General features: G+C 43.5%; 1 protein-coding gene across 2 annotated transcripts in view; it reads left to right on the plus strand.

Annotated features, from left to right (window-relative positions):
* ZBTB26 (zinc finger and BTB domain containing 26) overlaps positions 1 to 13,425 on the plus strand; it is a 29,586-nt gene extending 16,161 nt beyond the window's left edge. For both annotated transcript variants that reach the window (XM_078641969.1, XM_078641970.1), the window contains one exon: positions 10,176 to 13,425. In XM_078641969.1, the coding sequence (XP_078498095.1) occupies positions 10,186 to 11,376 (1,191 nt within the window). In that variant the 5' untranslated portion in view covers positions 10,176 to 10,185 and the 3' untranslated portion in view covers positions 11,377 to 13,425. The remainder of the gene's footprint in view (positions 1 to 10,175) is intronic.
* The last annotated feature ends 283 nt before the right edge of the window (positions 13,426 to 13,708 follow it).

Consider the following 13,708-nt stretch of genomic DNA (forward strand, 5'->3'; position numbering starts at 1 on the left):
TAGTACTTGTACGATTCTAGGGTGACTGTACTCCTCATTTATCGGCGCTTTACTCAATCAGACCTCTAATTCTCTGATCAGCGATATACTGTATTAACATACTTTTTGATTGAGCTTTGATGTTGTTACCTCTGTTATATGCCTTCGATGTTTGAAATTTTTACGCAATGTATGCTTACTCACAAGTTTCTGTGCAAACTAACAACCCAAAGATTGCTCAAAGCTGCTCCAAATGATCGGCATCCAGTGCCAATTGAATAGCACTGTGATTTAGCCTTCCAAATCTCAACTCTGACCCTGAATACCTATTGCTCCCTGCCTTCTACTCCACTATCCACCAAACCCTTCCCTGACTGCCGTATCCCTCCACCCCGCTTTTCAAAACTCCCACAGTGCGGATCCGTGGCTACCAGTGCACCGCCTTTTGCCGAGGGAGGGTAACGTCTGTTTTCTATGTATTCTCTTCTTTCATTGCTTTCCTTACTTTTCTGTTCCTGGTTTTCTATCCTCCTCCTCTCCCACCCGGGGCAATCCCAAGCCTAATCTGCCAAGTCCATTCTGCTCTACATACTCTACATGAAGTTTCCCACCTTAAACTAAGCCTCTCGCGTCTCAGAACCGCTCAAACTATTCAGAGACCCCCAAAACATATATTATGCCTAACCACACTTCTCTAAGATTCTCTTGTTAAACATGAAATGGCTCAATCACCCTGTCAAAAGAAGGCAGATCACAGAATACTGCCATAAACAGAAAGGTGAAGTCTTCTTACTCCAAGAGACCAGCATAGTGATATTTCCCACAACCCCCCAAACGACTTGTACTGGCATGCTCCCCTGATTCCGACAAGAAAAACGGAGTCATCCCGGTCTTTGCTGGATCTGCAGGCATTAAAGTAATTAAAAATATGCACGAGACAGAAAGCAGAAGGGTCTTCTCACAAATATAAGAACGCAATCAGCAATTATTCATTGTGAACGTATATACACCCACCTTCGACTGGACCTCATTCTGGGTCAATCTTAATCAAAGACTAAATGAAAACTGCAAACTTTTACCAGGGAAATCCCACAAACAAATGAAAAAAGTATGTGCGCCACATAACCTAACCGACATATGGAGGCTAGTCAACCCCACAGATAGTAAGTTCACTTTCTACTCCAACCCACATAGCTCCCACTCAAGGAACGAGTACATCCTAACTAGCAAGACACTTCTAAATGCCTCAACCAGTCGAGAAAAAATATGCTCTACACTCATTAATTACTTCAATGAAAATGCCGCTCTGGAAATCTCTCCAGAAACACTCTGGCAGAATGATCACTATCATGGCCAACAAAAAACTTGAAGAACTAGAATCTAAATTCCAAATATTATACCCAGACTTCTCTTACATCATGCCCCACAATGCAGAGTTTTTGGAATGCAGTTTTGCTGAAGCTTCAGACCAGCCTGGAGTCACTTTTCCCTGCACTGTACAGATCTGTCCGTTATGAGGATTTCACAGACATTAAAAACAAAAATTTGGGCATTAGATTAGCAGATTTAGCTCTCGCTTTAGCTAGACCAAGAATAGCAATAGTCGTTGAAGTCTGAGAGGTGACCAAGGCTAGAGACATGGGTGAGGGATGTCACAACCTGGACAGGGGCTGAAGCTCAGGCCCTTAGACGGGAAGATGCCCTGGGAGTTTGCAGGTGCTCGCTGACTGAGCTATGGGTGGAGATTCTGCTGAACTGGGTGCAGTCCGGAGGCAGACAGACTCGGAGCAGTGGGTACTGGTTAGCTGGAGGACCTGCAGCAGACGGAGAGCTAGAGGAGTGATCATGAAGAGGAATTAGTGACCCGAGGGTAAGGCCCATCTCACACTAGGTTCACAGACCCGCAGATTTCATGGAGCTATCCGCTATCGTACCGATTAATATGGTTGAATATTTCTCTTTGGAAGAATCAAATAAATATATTATCTTCTCCCCTGGACCCACAGTATTCATGAAGTTTAAGAAGAATACTTTATCACTGCTTCGCTTTAACTTTGAGCATAATCATCCTGATTAACGTTTTGTAAAGAAAAGGTATTGGATGGCCCTAATGAAGCAACAGTTGGTCGTGAAACACGTGTTGGCCTGAACAAATAATATTTCAGGATTTAAGACTAAAGACTAAGAACTAATACTTATGTATTGTGATTATAATTATTGCAGTTAAATAGACCTCAAAAACTGTTTTTTTTAGGATTGACCACCCCACACTAGGTGCTGCACCTTGCTTACACCAACCTGTGCACCGCAGTTGCTGTGATCTTCTACCAGTCCCACTGACATAGACTCTCCAGCCAGGATCACCATGCGTAGTGAATAGTTAGTGGCAGCTCATATTATATACCCTCCTTTAGTCCGGGGTGTGCCGGGCGCCCCATATCACCCCATTCAGAGACATAGTTGATATACTGTTTTATTAGTTATCTAGTTTTTTTTGTTCTGGTGGCTTCCTGTTTCCCATTTCTCTATTGGCCCATACTTAGAGTCCCTTGAGAACCACAATCCAATATGATCCTGAGAGAGTATTGGAATCCATACTCGGCTCCATGGGTTATGAGATGGGGGGAGGGTATGCACACATTGTCATCAGCTGGGGACACTAGGAACCGAGACATATAAATATGAGCAATCGATACATTGAGCCCATATTACAAACCTTGGGGACGTTCCGAACAAACAATCCTGCTATTGTAATGCACGTTGGCAATCACTTATAAGCAGAAAAGTAGTGAATGGCCAAATGTAATGTTTAAATGGCAATAAACATATCTTTAAAAAAACTAGAATCTGAAGTGAAACAGTTTGAGCGCCTTCTAGTCTCCAAACACTCCACTGAAGTGATCCTCAAACTGAAAACATTATAATATCAATAAAACAAACTAATAAGCGAGAGAGCTCACATATGGCTGAACATCAGCAAAGCAAAAGTTATGTGAATTCAACAAAGCAAGAAAATGCCTAGCCAAGTACCTAAATGTCAAAAGCCAGAACTCCTCGACAATTGCAATGAAGAGCAAATCTGGGAAAACATAGCTAGCCTGCTTTGCACAATACCACAAAGAATTATACATCCGGATTGGCAACCAGATATCACATATTATGAAAAATACGTAAAAAATAAGAAACTCCCCTCAATTATAGAGGCAGACCAGACTGCCCTAAACAAACTGTTCGAAATACAAGAAATAGACAAGGCGATCAAAACACTCAAAATAAAGAAAGCACGGGGTCTGACTGCTGACAAAACGTTCAAGCCACAACTTACATTGCACCTAAAATCCCTCTTTAATTTTTATTCCTCTAAAGGCAAAACAGGTCTGAACTTCTCAGAGGCTATAATAACCATTATCCACAGAGACAACAGACCCATTAGATGGCAAAAACTATAGGCAAATATCCCTACTTAATGTTTGCTGATCTGGTGTTGTGGAGAGCTTTGTAGGTATGCATGAGGTGCTTGAAGGTGGTTCTTTTATTGATCGGGAGACAGTGGAGGTCTTTCAGGTGACCGAAATGTGGCTGTAGTAGGGGATGTCCAGGAAAAATCTGGCTAAGGCGTTCTGGATGCTTTGCAGTTTCTTTTGCGTTTTTAGGCCGTGCCGGCATAGAGTGCATTGCCGTTGTCGAGCTTGCTGCTGACAAGCGCCTGCTTGACCGTTCTCCTGGACTTGTTGGGGATACACTTGAAAATCTTCCGAAGCAGGCAGAGCGTGTGGCAGCAGGAGGATGAGGATACATTGATTTGGTGGTTCATTGAAAGTGAGGAGTCAAGGATGATTGCTAGCATGGTCGGTGGGTGTGGGGAGGGTTCCTGATCGCCATGGGCCACCAGAAGTCATCCCAAGCGGAGGGAGTGGTGTGTTGAGGCCGCAGTCCTTCACCCAGGTGGCAACTGCCTTCACCCAGTTGTGAAAATTGCTCTTATTTTTTTAAAAATTATTTTAAGCAATTTGTAGCGCGTGCAAATTCCCTTGGGTGTTTCAGCGCTACGGACTGCATAGAAGACCAAACTTGGAGCCAGTGGCTATTGATTAAAAAGTTTCAAAGAAAAAGGGAGGTCTCACGATTCCGTTCTTAGGGACGAGGAGTAATAAACAAAAAAACTAAACAGATCCCTATTAGTACCACACAATGGATTATTATTTGTATACCGCCATAACTCAAGAGTTCCTCACAAGAACACACCACATTTAAAAAAAGCATATACATGTATGCTTTCTTAAAATGTGGTTTGTTCTTGTGAGGAACTATTGATTAAAAAGCCATGTCTTTACTAGTTTCCTGAAGGCGAGCAGAGGCGGGCAGGTTTTGATATGAAGGGGGAGGGTATTCCACAGCAGTGTGGGCGGAGCCAAGAGTTCTATAATCAGGGTCTCCGAGAAGCAACCCAAAAATTCCTGAATGCTCGTGATTTTTCGTGTTCGTTTTTTGCCATCTGCATGGTAATTGGGCCTCGCATGCCTGTCTTTTTAGAAGACAGCACGCAATAGGCCATAGGCTGTAGATTTTCTCCACTTCCTGCATTTTCCGTGCGGACACGAGCACCAGAAGGGCATATATCATCAATTACCAGCTGTCAGGGGCCGCGGTAATAGAAGACGGATGCTGGGCACACGTTTCTTTTTTTTGTAATCCATTTCACGGAGACAAGATACGCTGGCGTCATTGGCTGCGGGAGGATGTGCCCCTACCCATCTCCTTTCATGGCTCTGGAATGCGGTGATGATGTAGCGGCAGCCACGGACCCTTCTCCCCTCCTCCTTCTGCTGTTCCCTTCCTTCTTCCACATCCTCCTTGCACAGATCCGTGCTCTGCTGTCTCCTGCTGACGTGTCTGCCGCTCGGCGCGCATGCGCGTCTCCAGGCTCCATCCACACATACACACTCCAGCCGGCACTGCTGGCAACATGGCTGCAGCTGGGCGCCTCCTCTGCCTCCTGGCCGCCCTGCTCTGCTGCTGGCCCAGCCTGGGCAAGAAGAAGGACTCCTTGGACCGGAGGTTCTCGGACCTGAAGCGCTGCGTGGACGCGGAGTGCAGCAGTAAGTGCCTGCCCCCTGAGAGATGAGTGAGAGAGGTCTGGGGCAGCAGGAACCACTGAGCATCACTTGCCTCTGTTGGGCTTGGTCGGTGGGTTCGTGCCAAAGCTCAAACTTCCTCCCTAGAACGGATTTGTATGGAAAATAAAAACGATTGAGCTGTTTGGATTTCCTACAACTGTTAAATGTGTCGCAAACACACTGGTGCCACAACTGCCAACTTTGTATATAAGTGAAGGTGCTGAAAACGTGTTGCTGAGCTGGGCGATGTGCGAAAGGAAGGCTCGTGGCAGAGAACACCCGTCCGTGCACTTTCCCGAGCGGTGCCCCTCTCGCCCCAGCCTGGTCGGGTGGCATTTCTCCTCATTATCAGATCCAGAGTTTGCACGCGAGTGGTGCACGACGGGACGGGACGGTACGGTACTGCACTGCCTTTGTCTACTATAGACCCATCATCGGCACAGCACGAGAAGGGCAGAAACCTGCTGTGAGCGTGGCAGTTATGGATTATTTGGGGGCAGTGCCGCCTTCCCCAAAACAGTCCCAGAGGTTTCTCTTTTATTCAACCTCCTGCCCGGGAATATTTTGCTGAAAGTTAATAATCCACCTGATATATTTTTTTTTAAATGATGGAATCGCGCTTTGCCGGTGAAGTGCGGCCTTGAGAGGAACGTGGAAGACAAAGTAATATGGTGATACATAAACACACAGACCTCGAGGCGGGGATAGCACACTCCACCGGAACACACTCTATTTATCAAGTGCTTAGTACTTTCTTGCAGGAGTCTCTGACTGTTTATATTGTCATTCAGGCGTGGACAGTGACCGCTACACCAGGAGGCCTGTTGTGTGTCTGTGTGTGATGCCTTTTTTAGGGGAGGCGCGACCCAAACCACTCTTAATTTGGCTTTTCAGTAGTCCGTGTAGGAGGAACCGTGAATGGACATGCATGCGTTTGTTGACATGTGGGAAGCATCTGCCCCATAGACCATCACCCTTAGGCTGGGTGTAATACCGTGTCATCGTGTAAAGAAAACATAGCAACCTTTCAGATTACCATATGTTGACATTCTCCGGTGTGGTTTCTTCTTGAAGCAAGCGCTGGTTGCATGATCATGGCTATGTGTCGATTAGTGTGCAGGGGGTCAGTGGTCGAATCCTACACATAGGTTAGGGTATGTGCATGTGTATATTGTGAGTGCAGATTCAGAGTGCAGATTCAGAGTGTTAGTGAGTGTTGCAGAGTGAGAAGTGAGTGCTGCAGAGTGTGTGCGAGTGTGTGCGTGCTTGTGAGTGTGTGCGTGCTTGTGAGTGTGTGCGTGCTTGTGAGTGCGTGCTTGTGAGTGTGTGCTTGTGAGTGTGTGCTGCAGAGTGTGTGCTGCAGAGTGTGTGCTGCAGAATGAGTGCAGAGTAAGAGTGAGTGCAGAATGACTGCAGAGTAAGAGTGAGTGCGCAGGATAAGACCACACCACACACACAAGACCACACACACAAGACTACACACACCACTCTCACCACCACACACACACACCACACACACCACCACACACACACACCCACACACGCACACCACCACACACGCACACACACACACACCACCACACACACACCACCACACACACACCACCACACACACACCACCACACACACCACCACACACACACCACCACACACGCACACACACACCACCACACACGCGCACACACACACACACCACCACACACACACACACACACACACCACCATACAAACACACTCACCACACACACTCACCACCACACACACTCACCACCACACCCACTACCACACCCACTCACCACCACACCCACTCACCACCACACACACTCACCACCAGCCGTCACTGCACACTTTCACCGGGCATAAACACCACCATCCGTCAGTGCACGCTTTCACCGGGCACAAACACCATCAGCTGTCAGTGCAGGCATCCACCAGGCACACAACACCAGACATCAGTGCATGCTTTCACCAGGCACACACACCTCCAGCCGTCTGTGCACACTTCCACCAAGCACACACACCTCCAGCCAGCAGTGCACGCTTCCACGAAGCACACACACCACCAGCCATCAGTGCACAATTTCTACAGGCACACACACCACCAGCCATCAGTGCACACATCAATTGTTAACGCATCCACAATTACCTATTGTAGCAATCGCAGTATGGTGCACTTTACTTTTAAACATATTCATCTGAAGCGCAGCATGCCACCATTGCTACAATTCCAATCCAACCCACATAATTCCACTACACACCACATGCATACACTTCATAACACATGGCTAAAAGACATTCCCATTTACAATGCCATTAGTTCTAACTCAAATAAATCCGAGACCTATTGCATTTCTAATGCTTGTTTAAACTACTCAGCAAGACTAGCATCCAATTTAGTTGGTGAAGTAAAAGGCCCAGAATCTCAACCAAAGCCCTATTATTGGACCATTAGAAAGGAAGCGTCGGGCTCCCCAACTTCTGCGAGCTTCAAAATACTCCAACCGTCCACATATTGGATTCACCCGAAACATTTGCGACCCCCCCCCCCACTTTTTTCCCAAGATATTGAGAGGGGTCTCTTCTCCCCGTTCAGGCCCTTAGCTGCTATTGCAATAAAACACTTTAAGCCCCTGCACTCCTTAAATATAATCAGACACACGATACTGGCAGCTAAATATCTGGACAGCAAATGCTTTGTCAAACTCAAACACCCTTCGTACGCCTCGCTATGGCATAACCCACTAATAAATATTAATGGTAAAAGTCTCCATTGGCAAACACCAGGTCATCACAACATTTATTTTTTTCTTCAAAGATATGTTTATTGATTTTAAAACACAGAGAAAAAATGCGACAATCCCGCACATCGTCCCACGCAGGGGGTAGCATTGAAATCCGCCCACCCGCGTCCCGTTAAGTCGGCCAGAGCTCCTTTTAACCAGACCCTTAACAGACAGGATAACGCTTCAATAGGTGCAGTCCCTGATATAGACGGGCGTTCCAAACGGCCTGTGAGGTAAGTGGGAGATCAATGAAAGTCAGGGCAGATGCCTCCACATCAGTTTGGCTGAGACCTACGTGCCCCAGGCAGAAACTAACATCCGCCACCTTACGCTAGGTCAAACGGTGAGCTTCCACTTGCAAGTCCCCTGGTAGGCATTGTCATGAAAGAAGCGATATGAGGGATGCCCATTAACAACATCAAAACACAACCCCCACCCTCTTCCCCCCTCAGCCCTCCCCTCCCCAGTGGTGGTAGCTACTCATCACAACATTTTATTTGTTAAGGGTGTGGTTGAGAGCAAATTCGATTCCCTTGTCACTCTTGCAAACAACCTTTAACATCCCTAACCAGGAATTCTACAATTTCCTCAAACTCAGATTTGCGATTAACAATAATCAACCCTTCCTGAACCCATAAAACCCAAGCATTCTAAAGAAACTAGCTTTTGTTGCATCCCAAGACCACCAAGCCTCTAAACTCTATAAAATCCTTCAGGAACACACTCCCAATTCCATTAAAAAGTCTCAAAACAAGTGGTCCTCCTCCTTCCTTATAACGCCTGTACTCCCCATCTCCTCATTACTTACATGTTCCTCTCCACTCTACTCTCCCCTCACACAGGAAGTATACCGCCACCAATTTCTGGGAGCCAATAATGGCAGCTGTAATATCCACCGATTCTGCTGATTTGATTTATACAATGACGTTTGCTGATTTGATCTGCAATGCCTTTATAGTGTCTTGTATGAAATCTACAAATGGATTCTCATGTAACGTGCAAAATACCACTGCACCTTTTCATTACTTCTCGTTTCTATTTTATTGCAATTCTGTAATTCCTTCACATGAAAATGTTAATAAAATGTTAACATAAAAAGAAAAGGAAAAGTTTGTTAATATACACAACTAAATATTATGTTCAAAATTACAACTATTTACAAAACCGCACATGGGGAAAAAACAATTGGAACCCCCCACAAAGTCTTACCGAACTGAGGGATAAAAAACTTGTCACAGTATACAATTAACTCCTGAACCCGGATTAGATCTGGGTTTGAGTCACTTTGAACTGTTCATGTGCCTGCAGATTCTAACACTAAAAATCACATTACCCTTGAATTTGCTTATAGCAAACCAAACTGAGGTATATGGTCAAGAAAATTTAGCCTACTGGTGCTGCTAATGGTGTCCGGCTTATACCATTTGTCATTGATTGTTCCATTCCATATCATAAGCCTCCTGGCTTGAAAACAATGGGTTTAACAATGGTTATTCACTATCAAAACTCAGACCTATTGGTATCAAAACATTTCAGCATTAATACAAATTAACATTTCAACAACAATGATGGTTTCGTATGTTATCTCAGGTTGCTAAGTAACGACTTACGACTCGCAAAAGATGGGGGTCAAAAACTCTCTAGGCAACGCAAAAGCTCAGCCTGGGAGTGACTTAAAACAAACCCCATTTTGTCTTGGTGTCTCTGATTCTGCCCTTCGGCAGACTTAGGACAGCACTTTTCTCCCTGAACATGGGATACTTATAGGATTCTCTGTTCCTCCTGTCTTCTTTACAAAACAAATTCGAGCACTTTGAGGGTACCTTGCTCCTCATGGGTTCCTGATAGAAAGTATGCAAATTAGGCAGACCTAGAGGCTGACTTTCACAAATCCCTTTGATGCGTCCTGAGAAGCTTGTCTTCCAGTTGTGCTTAGTGTTTTTGATTTAGCCCACTGGTCACTGCTTTCAAATACAGATTCTCCTGCCCTCCATCGGCATCTGCAAGCCTCATGCATTAGACCACATGGCGGTCTTGCAGCTGTGTGGTATGCAGTTTCCCCTCTCCCTAGCACTCTCCACACCAGACCGAGGACAGTCATAAGTTACTGAGCCATAGTTTTGCCTATGGTGTAGTGGCCCTCCTGTATTGGGTTCCTCACACTCAAGAATCGCCCTTGGTAAATGGCAAAGATGTTGAGTGTTATAACACATATTTGATATTAATGAATTAAATCTTGTTGCATGGATCCTCCTAACAAAACAATTAACTTATTTTTATGTTTGTTTTCATCTAGGTCTGCAAAAATGTGTGAACGCTCTGATCACCTTCAGTTCAAATTTGAGAATTATGGAGATTCAATGTTACAGACCATGAACAAACTACGGAAGGAAAATAAGTTTTGTGATGTGACTGTACATATTGATGACGTTGAAATCAAAGGACATAAAATTGTATTTGCTGCAGGATCACCTTATTTAAGAGATCGTTTTTTGTTGAATGATGAACAAGAAGTCGAGATCTCCATTTTGCAAAGTTCTGAAGCAGGGAGGCAATTGCTCTTATCCTGTTATACTGGTATGCTGGAGTTTCCAGAAATCGAGCTTGTAAACTACCTAACTGCTGCTAGCTTTCTTCAAATGAGCCATGTTGTGAAAAGATGTATACAGGCCCTCTGGAAGTTCATAAAACCAAAAGAGACTTTGGATACTGAAGAAAAATGTGAACACGAAAGTGATTCTTCTGAATTGAAGAAGAGTGATGACGAGATTGAAGATCATTTGTTGCAAAGTTCTCCTTGTTCTCCTTTGTCTGAAGATAGTGATGACATGGATGATGGTGATATTCAGATTGTCAAAGTGGAGACATTCGGAGAAGCATCTGAGAAGAAAAATTTGAACCATTTTATTTCTTCAGAACAATCTGCTCTGCATGGATCTGAGCCACAACACTCACTGATAAACTCAACTGTTGAAAATAAAGTCAATGAAACTGAAGACAACCAACTCCAGAACTATGACCTCTCGGATACAGGCAGCGACAATATGGTGCTCGAAGCTAAAGAAATGTTTGGACCTATGAACAGGATGATGGATAAAGGGCTTCAGTGGCATCATCAGTGCCCTAAGTGCACCAGAGTATTTCGTCATTTGGAAAACTATGCCAGTCATTTGAAATTGCACAAACTGTTCATGTGTCTTCTCTGTGGGAAAACATTCACTCAGAAAGGAAATCTGCACCGGCATATGAGAGTACATGCGGGAATTAAGCCTTTCCAGTGCAAGATATGCGGGAAAACATTTTCTCAAAAATGCTCGCTACAAGATCATCTGAACCTTCACAGTGGTGATAAGCCCCATAAATGTAATTACTGTGATATGGTGTTTGCTCATAAACCTGTTTTAAGAAAGCACCTCAAACAGCTTCATGGGAAAAACAGTTTTGACAATGCACATGAAAGGAGCTTTCAAGATGTTACTGTGGACTTGGACTCTTAGATTTTTATGCGACCACACGTCAAGAATAGACCTGTTTTATCATCAAGTTTTATCATTGTTTCTCTCTTTATATTTTTTGTTGTATATTTGTTCGAGAAAGGTACACAAATTTGTGCGTGTACTCCAACTACTGAGATTTCAATATGAAATTAGGACAAAAAAAGTGTTGAATTATGTCCCCTTTGGATTTCGGAATTTGTGGTGTGCTTAAAAATACACTCTTGACAGTGTACATTTTGGCACTCTCATCCTGGAGGCATATTGGCCTATTTCAGATGTTTTTTTAGTGTATCATATCTTTATGAGGTTAGATCAACATAGTAATTACATTTTTACCCATATATGTTTATTCCTGTTGAGCACGATGCTTGTTCCTGAAAACAGCTACATATTTTGTCACTAGTGTCTTTGGGAAAGATACTTCTACCAAATTTATGAGGAGGATATACAAAGTAAGTGACACGGAAAAATGCTAGTGTCTCTCACTGTCTGGTGACGAGAGTGTCTGTTCATGTCCTAACTGTTTTAGTTTGAAAGATACAGAAGGTGCAACTCTCCCTTGAAAACCTAACGCCAAATAGATTTTTAAGAAGCTTAAACTTGCAGCAACACAAACAATCTATCTTCTGATATCAAAACTGTTTCTCCTAAAAAGGGACTGCTAGGAAATGAGTATGTCTACGCAGGAGCCATTTGGGTGAAAATCCTCGAAGTTTTGACTCTTGATATTAATCAAACTATTTTATTTTTCAAGAGCAATACTGTTTTAAATTGTGTTTAAAGAAAAAGTTACATGTTGCCACATATAATGAAGAGTTAAGCAATGCTTCTGTGTACTAAACGTACTTCCCTCATTTATCTTTGGAGGGAAGTGAGGCTTTTTTCAGCATACACCTATATCCCTGACAGAAGAAGACATCACATCTGTGGCTGCTACATTCCATTACAAACTGGAAAGTATAGCCAAGCACTGAGTTGGATGTGTGTGTTTGTACACCTTTATTAGGGTTTTTGAAAATTGCCTCAGAGTGCTTATGAAGGGAAAGTGGGGCAAGTAGGTTATCAATGTTGGGTATATTGTAATAAGGCAAAGCCTCACAGGTGGTGGGCTCAAGGTAAATCCATCCACACCCGCTTGACAATTGGGTCAGGAACAGTCTTGCACATATGATCCTGCAGTTGAGACTGATAACTGGAAAGCGTTATGAGAGTTTCTGATTTCCAGTTGAATCTGAAATAAAAGTTGCTGTTCTGTTTTTTATTTCTCTTTTTAAGAGTTTGGCAAACCTTGTACCATTATTAAGTGTTCTGTCAGACTGTTGCAGGGCTTAGAATCTCTGGATGTGCGGTGACGCCTCATTGAATATTCTGCACATGGTTTGGTGGCGTGCCAGTAGGTTTTTGGTGAGTGATCATGGGCTACTGAAAGGATTGGATGTTTCGCAGACCTGAGTGCCTTGTGCTGAGATTATTTATGTATTGATAGAGTAAAAGTAAAATTTATTTTCTCATTGCAGGAAATTCAAACTCCTAGCTACCAGGAATAAAGACGTACTCTCAGCCCATTGTGCTGTAACCATTTTGAACTGTTTTTGGTGTGGGGGACAATAAGCTTGGTAGTCTGTCTGTTGCTATTCACGCAAACTGCTTTTGTTCTGAGTTTCAATAGAATGTTTCAAATACTTACATAGATATCAAAATGTCATGCTACTTTGGACCTAGTTAATTCTTGTGCATAAGGAAATGTACTATGGATTGGCTGAGAGGCAAATTTGTAAGCTGACCGAAGGTTGTCCCACAAAATGGTATACTGTCTGTTGCCAAGTCTATACCATCTGTGTTGTCAACCATTAAGCATATGCCTTCAATTTAAGGATCTATAAATATAGACTAAGACAGTTTGTTGTCTCTTTTGATGGACCCTGACTGCTGTTGGCTTTTAAGAATATTTGCTGCTTTGATCCAAATACAAATTGGCATCAACAAAGTGATGAGTTGTTCGTCTAGTCTGGATTAAATTCTCAATAAAGATGTGTGCTGCCATGGTCACTGGACGTTTGTTGAAAATCTGCTGAATTATGTGTCATAGAAAGTGCTCTTGTGTAATAGTACATACAAATTCTTCACCAGGTTCTGAAAAATTGTCTGCTTTCTGTTATAGTAGTGCTAAAACAAAATAGATCAAAATTCTTCAGAATATTTATTTGTTTAGTTTAAATTGTCTCCAACTAGTCCATCATGAACTACCAGTAGCTCATTGATACATTCAGAGTAGCTCACAGCCTTAAGTTCATTTTAAAAAAAGCTAAAAAAAGCACACGGTCACATCTCT

The sequence above is a fragment of the Lissotriton helveticus genome, chromosome 5_1 (genome assembly GCF_964261635.1).
Source record: "Lissotriton helveticus chromosome 5_1, aLisHel1.1, whole genome shotgun sequence".
NCBI lineage: Eukaryota > Metazoa > Chordata > Amphibia > Caudata > Salamandridae > Lissotriton > Lissotriton helveticus.